General features: G+C 38.0%; 1 protein-coding gene across 5 annotated transcripts in view; it reads left to right on the top strand.

The window, feature by feature from the left end:
* The window catches only part of gab1 (GRB2-associated binding protein 1), a 123,686-nt gene that overhangs the window by 92,366 nt on the left and 18,252 nt on the right, over positions 1–13,068 (top strand). For 3 of the 5 annotated variants that reach the window (XM_056457886.1, XM_056457878.1, XM_056457869.1), the window contains exons 4-8: positions 1,647–1,872; positions 3,593–3,682; positions 5,413–6,056; positions 9,914–10,008; positions 10,118–10,421. In XM_056457886.1, the coding sequence (XP_056313861.1) occupies positions 1,647–1,872; positions 3,593–3,682; positions 5,413–6,056; positions 9,914–10,008; positions 10,118–10,421 (1,359 nt within the window). The remainder of the gene's footprint in view (positions 1–1,646; positions 1,873–3,592; positions 3,683–5,412; positions 6,057–9,913; positions 10,009–10,117; positions 10,422–13,068) is intronic. The other 2 variants (XM_056457905.1, XM_056457896.1) reach the window with 1 other exon arrangement.

Genomic DNA, 13,068 nt, shown 5'->3' with positions numbered 1-13,068 from the left:
ATTTAGGGAAACTCCTGAGACAAATAGGTGTTATCTCTGAACATTAATAAATCTTTATAAAATACTGAAATTCCCACCTCCTTTATTCTGCCGCAATGACTTCTGGGACTTCTCGAGTGAGTTTTGCGCTCAAGTCTGCATCGATGCTTCCTCGATATCAAAGAACACATCCAGGAACTTTCACACTTGCTTCATTCTTGCAGTCTTGAGTTTTGGAACTGAACTTTGGTGGTTGATGATGACGTTACATGAGAACGCAAGATCGCTAAAGAACGCATATTGAGAAACGGCCCTAGTAAAAGCTTGATTAGCTGCTTCAGGTGTGTTTGATTAGGGTTTAAGCTAAACTCTCCAGGTCACCTGCCCTCCAAGACCGTGTTTGGACACCACTGGCCTAAAGCCTAAGCACAAAAAAACATATAATCAAGAGTACAATTTGACGTATAAATAAACAATAAGCATTTAAATTGGAACCAATATTAATAACATTTACTAATTGTTTCCAAAAAGGAATATAGTTAGTCCTGAAAAGACTAAATGTCTTAATTGATCTAAAAGAAGAAGAAAGATTGTTCCAGTTAAAAGGAGCTTTGTATTGAAAGGACCTACGGCCACTTTCTGTTGTAATTCTTGAAACAAAAACATAATTCTGTTTATTTTGAAGAGAACATGAGGAGGTAAATGGAACAAAAAACTGCTTTTAAAAAAGAAGGGAGACTAAAATAAACACATTTAAAAAGAAACAAACAAGTCCATAAGTCCCTTTAAGGCAAGTCATTTCCCTTGGCGGCCATCTTTGAAACACCTCTAGGGCAGTATGCTCGGGCATTCTGTCTGGGGAAACATCAAATTCTCCAAAACTGCTTGCCAAGCTTACCATTGAATTTCACATTTGGAATCAGCAATAATATTAAACAACAACTGTCTCTTTAGCTTCATTTCTAACATCCAAATCACACAAAATCTGCTCCCCTGAGGTATCATGAATCTATAACGGTCGATGATTGGCTCCTGTACTAGTAGGCAGGGCTTTATTAACCATATTGACCATTACACTTTTCCCCATTCAAAAAGATACGAGTAACATGTCTTGTGTATTCTATAGTCTTTGGCGGAACTGATTATAGCAAACCTGGTTGAAGCAAACCCAGAGATTCGTATAATATGCAATCATGAGTTCTATACGGACATCTTAAAACAAACCTACATAGAGAGTTGAATATTTGTAAAAATATTCTATAAACACTCCAGAAAACAATGTGATTGAGCAACAAATTATCACAATCGTTTTTGCTTTTATTCACATTTTTGTTTTCGACCCCAAAAAATGATTTGATATTTGAATTTTTGTGTACATTTTTTGTATGTGCAGTACATTTCACAGCCACACATTGTATTTTCACAATTTAATTTAATCAATTTACAGTTCTTTTTTTCCAAAGTGCTCTTAGCTTACCAGAAGTCAACCTTTAAAGACACTTTCACAATAGTAATTTGTTTTGCACAGGAACGGTTTCAGTAAAAGCTTTTGAATAAGCAGTGGTGCCCTGAGTTTGATCTAATCTTAAATGTATCTCCAAGCTCGTGATCATATAAAGTGTGAAGCTTTTATGTTAACCTTTCCAACCCCTTTATTCTTTCTACAGACTCCGCAAAGGTCTCTCATCATGTAAATGTGCCAGGAGGTCTGGTGGTGGATATGGCCCCTAGTGGAGGGCTGGGGGGAGCTTTAGGGGCGTCTGCATTAGCCAATCTCCCTCCTCCTTACCAGCCCGTCAGCATCAGACAGCTGGGATCATCCTCCAGTCTAGATGAGCCTCAGGACTACCTTTGGCTGCTCAACTGTGAGAGCAAAAAACCTGAGCCTAACAGGTAAATCGCAAGCCATGTTTCCATTTACCTATTTTTATGCACATTTTGGATTAGCGCGTTAAAAAATGCTTGAAATGCCAAGATGCATATAAATTTTGAAAATGCACATACGATTAACTTCTTACATTCTAAAAGAAAGTATGCACATAAACTACGATGGAAACATGTTTACATGTTTAGAATAAATTCCAGTTTGCACATTTTAAAATAAGTGATGTGATTTTGTTTTAAGAGGTCATGTGATGATAAAAATGCATGTGATGGGATACATTGATGGACAAATCAGCATGCTGACCACTTTTTAAACCAACTGACATGTTGTTTTGATCATTCTAGTTTGCCATAACAATTTCAGTATTATTGTTATATTATTAATTACCTCCAGAACTGTCAAGATTGTCTTGACGCTCCTTGTCTCATGACTATAAACACCACCAGCGTTCAATGTGTGTTGGCATTGTCTTTTGAAGCACAAGTAATTTATTCTGTACCTCAGCAAATTCCGTTTTTCTTCTTGATATTTGGCATCAGTTTATTAGAAAGTGATGATTTTGTTCTCTTTGACTCATTGGATGGAAATGGTGCTTTAATCTCAAATCTTTTATGCGATATTCCAGATCCCTTGCTATAACCCGGTTAACTTTTTGCAGCCTCGCAGTTTCTCTGTTTTTTATTTTTATTATTATTATTTTTTAATGTTTAATTTTTTTTGGTGCAATTTGACATGCTTTTTTCCTACAGCGCATTGTTCTGCTTTCTGATTAGCGCATTGTGTTCTGCGTCCTGACTGGCTGTAGACCATTGTCAATCAATTTCCTCAATGCTGTGTCTCCTGTACAGTACAGAATTCGTTCAGTTTGCCAAATTTACATAAATCTTCAATCGCTTGTAGTGTTACTCTAAAGTGCGGTAATGTAAAAGGCAGAGGAAGATGCTAACCATCCCACAAAAAGTTTAACTTCTGGACATGCTAAAGGAAGGTAGATGTTACGCTGCTATAGGGCGTTATTGCAGAACAAATAAATGAAGATCAAATGGTTTTGATCTTTAGTTACATTTTATAATACTGGACTTAATTTTCTATGAAGGTTGGAACTTTTAGTGTGTTTAAACAAGAAATAAAAGTGTGAAAATTTTAATGCCTGTCTGAAAAAAAGTATATAAAGTATGGTGAGGGGTTTCATAATAATTGTAAAAATAAAGCTGACTACTTCACAGATTTTGCCTATTGCGGGTTGTTTTTAGAACATAACTCCCGCCAATAATGAGGGTCCACTGTATTGGCTAGTTTAAAAGATGGCTCATCCATCAAGATCTCATGAGCATACATAACTTTTGTGCATATTGTTAAAAAAAGAGTTAATTTGTAAGAGTTCATTCATATGAATATGTATGATTTTTAACAGGAGGCATGCACCCAAAAACCCACCCCTAACCCTACCCCTTTCTGGGGGATGGGAAAATCATACTAGAATGTATGAATGAGATCATATAAATTAGCCACTAAATCAAAAAGTTACCAATTGCCATTGGATTGCATTGTTTCTTTATCCAATAGTTTGTAATGTAGGTCTGTTCCTTTTTTGAGTCTGTTGTATTTAAATCAGTGTTATGTAATGTGAAAACCGCCCACCTCTACCGAAAGCTTTGAGTACATTCAGGTATTATGAGTAAAGATCTGGAAGTAAGAGGCTCATTGTGTTATTTGTGTGTGGTGTAGTCTAGTTGCTCCTCTTTGTCTAGGGGAGGAGGAGCAGGGATACCTGCTTTTGGAGGAGTGTGAGAGCCGGAGCGCTGCTCATGACAGTCAGTGAGTGAAGAGCATCAGTGTGAAAAATATAATACTAAACCGCACACACATTTGGCCAACAGCCCGACACTGTTCTTTTTACCTAAATGTGTGCACACCTATTTCAGTAACTTGCTAAACTAAATATTTTTACTGAGTTTTTCTTTTGCATTGTGTACTTAAAACTCCGAATGCACAGTTTTAAATGGGATTTGTGTAAAATGTAACATGCATGGTTTGTGTTGACACTAACCTGGTTGTAATACTTAATAACGATTAGTTAAATGCCCTGATATACTATCAGCAATATTTCTTTTTTTATTGGATGTTCATGGAGGGGTAAAACAAACTTGGTTTACCTTTATAGTGAATTAAATTATACTGAGTTTAGATGATTATGCACAGTAAATATGTGTCGTTTATCTCTCCATAGCAAAATAACTACAAATTACAGTAATAAGAACACAGTAGTTACATAAAGCATCTGATCATATTGTTGTGGATTTGTCACTTTAATCAACTAAAGTCACCTTAATTAAAAATATTTATATAGCATATTAAACTGTAGATTGCTTTAAAGCAAGCATCTAGACAGAATTGACCATGACAATGCAGTGTCAGCGTTGCTTTCATTTAGAAATACACTTCAGTTTTTTCTATAAAGTGACTCTTCTGTGTATTTTTGCTCATGGTTGTATGACTTGTATGGACTAAGAAGAAAAGAAATGGGAAAAGATTTCCAAATCATAGAAGACAGAGCCCTTAAGCACAATGGTAGTTTGAAGGTGTCTGAAGCTTGTAGTTTGAAGCTAAAGTTAATTCTGTTTTGGCAAACTAATTAATTCTTCAGTTTCACCCAAAGTATACCAGACTCCAGAGCCTTAATTGTTGCCGTCTGTGGTCAATATTGTGTATTGATTGTTAATGTGTATTTGATCATCATCCCAGACAACCAATCTCACACAGTGTAGACAGTTTATGTCTCTGGTGACACACTATTGTTTCATTCTACTTTCACAGCTGTCAATGATTTCAAATAATCTTTTTATTCATTTAATGTGCATTCAGTAATTTATTTTTTTATTTTTTTATTTTTTGTAGCTTTAGAATTACTTTGTTATACTAGTACTAGTAGTTTTAGTGGCTGCATGATTAAATAAATAAACTTGGGAATCACTCAGTCTTGGGTATTGACAAGTTTTTGATGTTTCTGGTTGTTGTTTTCACTTGGTTTCAGTCCTTTTCTGGACATTACAGGTACTGATTCCCCATTTTTATTTAAGTTTATATGTAATTTTCACTGTGCGACAAAACTAAACTGTTACAAGTGTATCTACAGAGTGAAGTGTGTCAATTCTCTCTCACAATTAGTGAAACAACAGATTGTACAAATTCATCAAGGCAATACTCATCGTTTCATCATGGCAATTAAAACATATTTTATTTTTTAATTGGTACTAAACAATTGGATGCACCTTCAATGAACAATTATTGCAAAATTAATCACTTCAGCAATCAATTACTATGCACTAATGACATACTGAGTGTACATTAACTTTTAAGTGCCAGTTAATTATTAAAAATAAACTTTCTATATTTTAGTATTTAAGACTAATTTGTTATGCAAAAAGCATGATGACATGAATAGCTTTAGAACATGAATATTACAGTGTTTTTTTTTTACAGTTCAGTTGCTATTCATTTGCATTGTTAACTGACAGTCCGTATCTCATACTTTGGTTTCTCTGCAGGGCTCATGGTGACTGCTCCAAGTCTACCTCCTCTGAACCTGACTGTAATGACAACCTCCCTTCCCACTACACACCCACCTCCTCCACTTCCAAGCACGCCCCGGTCAATGGTTTCTTTCCTACACAACATCCCACTGGGCTCTACGATTCTCCTCCCTCACGCGGGCAGTCGTTGTCGGCCGACTCGCAGGGCCTGTACCACCTGCCCCGAAGTTACTCTCAGGACACTGTGCTGCTGCCGAAATCGGCGACCTCCCCTCCCATTCCTGACGGTGAACCTGGTGAACTCTATGTCTTTAACACGCCTGGTCGGAAACCCTCATTAGAGGCCCATTTGCGGAACTTGTCAGTTAGCTATGATATTCCACCTACACCTGGAAGCAACTCCACCTACCAGGTTCCCCGAACAGCTGGAGTGGAGGCTGTTTCGGGGTCCACAGAGGTGGTTCCACCACCACGCCCACCAAAGCCTTCAGTGAGTGGGGGATCAGTCCCACCTGAGCGATCGCCCACAGACACTTATGTGGTACCGCGGTCAGTGTCTGAGACCGATGCGAATTACTGCGTGCCGACAAGTGCAGGAGGGAACAAAGCACTCAGAAGCAACACCATTGGTACGGTGGATTCTTCACGCCTGCGTAAAGGTAAGAGAATATTGGTTATTTCAGTCATTTGTGGTATTTTACCATCGTTTTTTAAATATAAGTGCAGTTAGTTCAACATTTAGTTATGAAGACAGGAAAGTTTCATAATGGCTGACACACCAAGCCACAGTCAAAGAATAAAACAAATTTATAAAAATAAGTAATTATTCTCCCTCTTGATGTTCGAACTCTCATTTGACATTTATTTATCTTCGGAACACAAATTACAGGGCCTATGAGTTGATGAAAATCAACTTTTGGAAGTTGTTTGGAAAAAACTGTGTGTAGTTATAGTGTGTCCGCAGTCATATTGGGGTGATATAAACACAAAAAGTCTCTTTTTTTAAATATTCTGACTTTAAAATAGGATCCAAATCCCGCCCATTTTGAGGCCCACAGCAACGTGACATAGGAGTGCGGTTTTCCCTGCCCACCGAATTGATTGACAGACACGTATTAACATATCTCAGCCATACGCATACATTATATCAAGACAGGACTTGCGCAAAGCAACTGGGAGTAAAAGATCTGTTCAGCTCTCTGTGATCATCTGCACCTCAAGAATGAGTTTCGCAAGTTTAAAATGTTTTTAAAACAGTGCATGTTTTTAAAGCAGTGTTTTTAAAACACTGCAAACCGTGAAGTTTGTAATAAAGACAGTTAAATTGCTGTAATTTATCACCACAGCTGCATAGTGTCAGTACAATTATAAAAGAAGATGCGTCAATCCTGGTTTGTGGACTTAAATCGGGTTTATTTTGTACATCACCACAACGGATGTCAATACAGCAGTGGATATTAACACCTATCCTGTCATATTTGCCGTGCAAAACAGTGCAAAGTTAAACGTGTGCGTGTGTGCATGTGTGCGCCATTGTGTGTGACCAGAAAGTCTTTAATTAACTCCACAACAAATACATCAAATAACCATAAGTTCTTACTGTAGTATTTCTCATTCTTGTCTGTCACTGTGCTGTTTATCTGACATGAGGCGCAGCAGGTGAAGGCTAGACGCATCAGAGGAATACAGAGAGATCTCTTTGGCTCTGAGGTGCACGTGGGAATGGTGGGCGGGGAGAACTAGCTCATTTGCATTAAAGGCACAGGCAACAAAAACAACTACAGTGACCTAAAAGCTCAAATTTTCCAAATTCAGAAAGGTAGAATAAATAATCTGATGGGTGTTTTGAGCTAATACAGACATAAAAGACCTATTAGATATTAAATCTTGAAAAAAGGGGTAAAATAGGTGCCCTTTAAGATATTGTTGATAAGCTCCTCCATCCTCTATAGACAGAAATGGTCCTGAGAGAGTCAAAATCCAGAAAAAAAGGAAACTCAAACATCGTCAACAACACGACATGCAAGCCCATATATGCAACCCAGGCTCATTCTGAGAACGTAGCCCCGGGGACGTTTCTGGAGACCGCGAGATACGTAGCCGGGGGTACGTCCGGCTGCATTTCATTTTTTTAAGCGAACGCTGCGGGGCGGTGTGACGCCGTTCCTTTCGGCGCTTGCCGGCCGGCCGCTCGCCTCCGTGTGGAGGGCTTTCCCGCTGCAACCAGTTTGTCCGGTTAGCTCTTCGTGTACTTTGGCGGACTCAAGGCGCAGGGAGGGGCTGACCACGACGACGACCGGGTTCGAGTCCGGGGAAGAGCGGTTCCAGAAATCAGGTAAGAAAACAAAATCCAAAAAATGAAGTGAACAAGTTCGTCACAGGGTGAGGATGTACTCAAAATCTGAAAACGTGGTAAAAATCAGACGAGGGCTTTTCTTTTTCTGGACGGCTTTTGTGAATCGTCATTGGTTGGGTTTAGGGACGGAGGAGGGTGGGTCAGCCGATTGGCCGGTCGCACGGTCAATCATTCTGTCGTCCAGGCAGACAGGCGGAAGGCCGTTCGACAGCGGCCTCTCGCGGATTCGCGAAAACAAAAACTGCAAAAATACGTACCTCCCGGGACGTATCTCGCGGTCTCCAGAAACGTCCCCGGGACTACGTTCTCAGAATGAGCCTGGGTTGCATATATTATCTATAGTAAACGTTTGATATGGAAGGCATTGACCAACAAAGGTATTTTTAGATTTGTTTTGTTTTTTGGGCAACAAAAGTGTTTTTGGAGATTGGTATGATTACAGTTGAACCACTGAAGTCACATGAAAATATTTTGACTGTTTTTGGTCCTTTTCCTGAAGTTTGAACATCTTAGTAATATTGTTGTCTATGCATGAGGAAGCTTTTGAAATAAATGTAAAAAATATCTTAATTTGTTTTACGAAAATGAACACAGGATTCAGGGCATGAGACAACATGAGGGTGAGCACTTCACAACAGAATTCAAATATTTGGGTGAACTAACCCTTTAAGAATTTCGTGCATTGATTGCATCTGGGCAAAATGGCATTCTGTAAACACATTTCAAAGATGTGTGTTATGCCCCTGCATGTAAGCAATTAATAGTCTGTATCAGCAGGTATTAGTAATATGCATTCCACATTTGAAAAGAGAAACCAAAACTAGAAATGCACAAATGCAAATGGTGAACGAAGCAGTATGCATGCTTATCGTTTTAAAAATCAATTATCTTGGTCACTCTCTTCATTACAAAGGGCATGAAATATTTGTAATAAACTATTTGCTTATTGGAATGCTCAGGTAGGATGACACAACACAAAAACAGCATACTGTCTGTGGAATTTTCATTACTGTTGTTTTTATTCTTGTAAACTGAATAGCTAATCAGAGTGATTTGCCTCGCTGATAGCCCTGATGCTTATTCAGCATGATGTATTGGCAAACTTGCAGACGTGAAACCAACTAGAGCAAACATATGGAACACACTGAAAAAATTACAATAGCCAGCCATCAGGTTGTTGTGTCATTACCTCAATGGTTTGAACACAGCATTTTTTCAAGTATGTTTTATTGAAGACGCAGATTCAGAAAGAATAAGATTCTCTGTTTACATATTTTGTCGAAGAACACAACATTTGCCAGTTCCAGTTATTGAAAAGGGATTTGCAGATGGTGTCCTTGCAATCTTGGGAAGGATGGTATTCAGTGCTGTTAGTCTGCTGCATGTCAGGTAGTGCCACTTTGAATAAGAAGCAATGATGCATTAAACTGACTGACAGTAAGGACATTTGCATTGTTACAAAATCTATTTTATACAAAGGATTTTCTTTTGCACTTATGCATTTATTAAAGTATCATAAGATGTGTCACAAAGTCTACAAGAAATATATTTGAGCAAGCTTCTGTTTTCAACATTGATAATAGATTAAGACTAACATCAAACTTCTGAGATTAAAGCAAGTCACCTTTATTTCTATAGCACTTTATACTATGTAGATTGTTGAAAAACTGCTTTACAATAATGAACAGGAAAATAAAAAATGCTGATAAAAGTATTTAATTTTTGTGGAACCTATTCATTGCATCAAGTAGGTAGAATTATGGTAGAGAGATGGTGTAGTTCTGGTAAGTAAAAAAAAATATTATAAAGAGGTATGAATACTAATGTCTGCCCTGTATCTTTATTTTTTTCTGATTGACAATTCTCTGATATCATCAAGCTGTTTGTGCTGAAATCCTGTAGTCACGAGTGGGTCCCTCTAGTGTTGTGTTGCGGTATTGTGAGAGTTTGAGAGATTGTTTACATGCACTCGCTTCACATTTCTGATGGATCATGTGACGTGACAAGCCTGGAGTAATCTCATCTGAACATTCAGTTTTCAATCTGAGCAATAACATATACATAACACATTATAGTAACACATAATGTGTTAAACATATAACACATTAAATCTTACAAATATTTCTAACTTCTAACTTTTTGTATTTCTTTTCTCCACAGATTACGGATCTCAAGACTGCTATGATATACCACGACCCTTCCCCTCAGAAAAAAGTTGCTCGTTTGATTTTAATGAAAGTTTCAACAACTATTTTGTAAGTTTTCCATCTTAATTAGCTTTATATATCCCAGTGCTCATATTTTACCCTTTCTTTCAAGTGTCTCAAATATTGCTAACCAGTGTCTGTTTTTATATGTATGTAGAAAAATAAAGGCATGATGCCAGTAGGAGGTGTTTCTACAGAGGAAATGGATGAAAACTATGTTCCCATGAGCGTCCACTCTTTGTCACATCAGCGCTCCGGCAGCCTATCAGAACCTATCCAGGAGCCCAACTACGTCCCCATGACACCAGGCACGGTGGAGTTCTCTTCACTCGGAAAACAGGTGCCCCCTCCAGCCCACATGGGCTTCAGGTCCAGTCCCAAGACCCCACCACGTAGACCGATTCCTATATCCGAATGCCAACCGCCACCCATAGACCGCAACCTCAAACCTGATCGTAAAGGTGAGCCCTGAGGTTTGTTTTTATCTTTTCTGTTGTGTGAGATAAGAAATTTGTGTGCTTGCATCTCTTCATCGCAGCAACTTAACAAGTACTAATTCCATTGCTTTCATTACAACCTTTCTCACTAACAGGTGCCGGCCCATGCTTATAAAACCGCATCACATACTGCTGATCAGATCCCAAATCTTTAGCGAACTAGTCCACAGCACGGTTTCAGTGGCCTTTGCCTTTTAATCGTTAGCATGTGACCTCACAAATGAAAGAAGCTATTGTCCACAGATTCAGAGCTCTGGGTATGAGGGAGCCTGTCTGTGCCGTTAGCCGGGAGCGGTCACCTCTGTCCCCATTGTGCCTTAGTCAAAGACCTCTTTGATGGCCAGACCTGCAAGGGGAATTTCAATCTGGTCCGAGACAAAAAAGGGGACGTGCTGAAAGTTGCACAAGCAGGCAGAAACATCAGCTGCCAGCTGGGACAGCACTATTGATCTAAACATTAATGGCAGCAATACTCTGTGCTCATCAGAAACAGTTCTGTATCTTTAATTACTACTGTTTCTGAGGGGTGGCTAATGCAAGAGGCAGTGACTTGTATGTAGATCAGATACACACTTTGACCATCATTTGTTGTATATAGTCTGGATGATTTACATATTTGGTTAGCTCAGGGTTCGTTTTTTTCTGTTTTTAAAAGGTGTTTTTCACAGTGTTTTGCATTTTTGTAGCTTACACAGTGACAATTATGGAATTGCTTCCTAAAACTTGCACATTCACCCCCCAAAACATTATCGTCATGTAAATGAATTGCTTAAAGTTTTCAGTTTTTTCTGGAAAACAGAATTGCATACATTTTATGCATAAAACATAAAAGTTCTGTAACCATAATTAGCATAGATCTGTTGCTCTGACATACACTGTAAGAAATGATACACATAAAAAGTCATGCCATGTTTTTATTGCTTTAATTTAGTTTAAGTTTATCAGTTTTTAACGTGAAATTATGCAAATTATAGCATAATGCATGTTTAAAGGTGCTGTATGTAAGTTTTCGACGCTTCTAAAGCATAAAAATACAATAATGTTTGCGGATATTTAAGAAACATGCTAAGTGAGCATTCCTGTTTATGTGAAAAAACGCTGAAGTCAGATATTCTGCTTTGAAAATTCATTACGTGCTGGAACGTCTGTCTTTGTTTTTGGTCCCTGTAACCCACCCAATGCCAGTTTAACCAATTATATTTCAACACCCCGGGTTGTCTTTGTGGAAAACAGTGCATATTTTTCATTCAGTCAGAAAGGCTTTCAAATTGTGTGTCCGTGAACAAAATGTGACCTCCAGTGGACAGTAGCAGCCTCAGACACAGATTCAGAGTTCCACATGAAGCAGTTATTAATTAGCAAATAATATAAATATTATGAACATAGACATTAGGTGAGGAGGTTACATTGTAACCTCATGTCCTAACAACACGCTACATGACGAGATATGTAGTGATAAGCAATTTGGCTGTTTTCACCAGACGCAACATGACAAATTTAAATACAGCCATTCAGTAGCAGAGAATAGTGTATGTACTGCACTCCAACGAAATGGTAAGGTTTATAATCTAATTAATAAATATTAAACCTCTTTAATATTTTTAAATGTACATGCTGAATCACTAATATGCTATGGCTATTTAGTTCTAAAGTTCATTTTCACACAGTTTATTTTATTTTTAAGATCTGAGGTGAACTATCTGCTGCTGCTTTCAGTAGTATGGCAATAAATGTCATGTAAAATGGCATTCAAACTCGCATCATTAGCATTTCACACTAAATAAAGCACATGAGGTGTACCTGAGGTGATCTTTGTCCGTTTGTCCTGTTGTTTGGCGGCAGGAAATAGAAGTTGTTTGTAAAATATAAATTTCAGGTGTTGGTTAGGACAAAAACTGCTACTAATATTGAAAATATTCCTTCTATCGCTTGCCATTGTTTTCATTTAGGACATGACTTAAATCAGACTTTAGGCTCGATAGTCAGGCTTGCTCATGTTGGTATCGTCAATCTGGCGACCTGCGTGTTTTGAACCAGGCGTGCAATACCTAGCTCAACCACTGGGTGTCAAACTTACTTACTGCACCTTTAATTGATGTACTGTAAGTTAAAGTGAGCTCAAAGATTTAAGGCTGCAATAAATTATCACAGTGTAAGGTCATAGATCACAAAGATCAAGATATCGCTAAACCTTCAAGAAACGCCATACATTTAATTAATAAACGACTGCATCCATATCAACGATGCTTCATTTGCTGATTTTTAACATTACATCTGCCTACATTAAATTCCCAACATGCATGGAAACATAGCTAAAGTAACATAATGGCAACTGTTTTGAATTTTAATTTTCAACTACCACATACTGATGTGATGTTTGGGTTTCCACATGCTTTAGGCCAAGTACGGTTATGGGTCTTCACAAATCATTTTATATATTTTTTCTAAACATGGGCCAAGCACAATTCTTACTGTTTTCTCGTCTGTTGTTGGAGTACTTTCTGCTTCTCTTCAGTGTGCAGCTTATTATATCTGTTGCATATTTGCAAGCTTTTGCTGAACATGGTGTGATTTCTATGGCTTTGGTGGCATTCTATGGGCAGTTTTGGGT

The sequence above is a fragment of the Danio aesculapii genome, chromosome 1 (genome assembly GCF_903798145.1).
Source record: "Danio aesculapii chromosome 1, fDanAes4.1, whole genome shotgun sequence".
Taxonomy (NCBI): Eukaryota; Metazoa; Chordata; class Actinopteri; order Cypriniformes; family Danionidae; genus Danio; species Danio aesculapii.
This window is presented reverse-complemented; position numbering and strand designations above follow the sequence as displayed.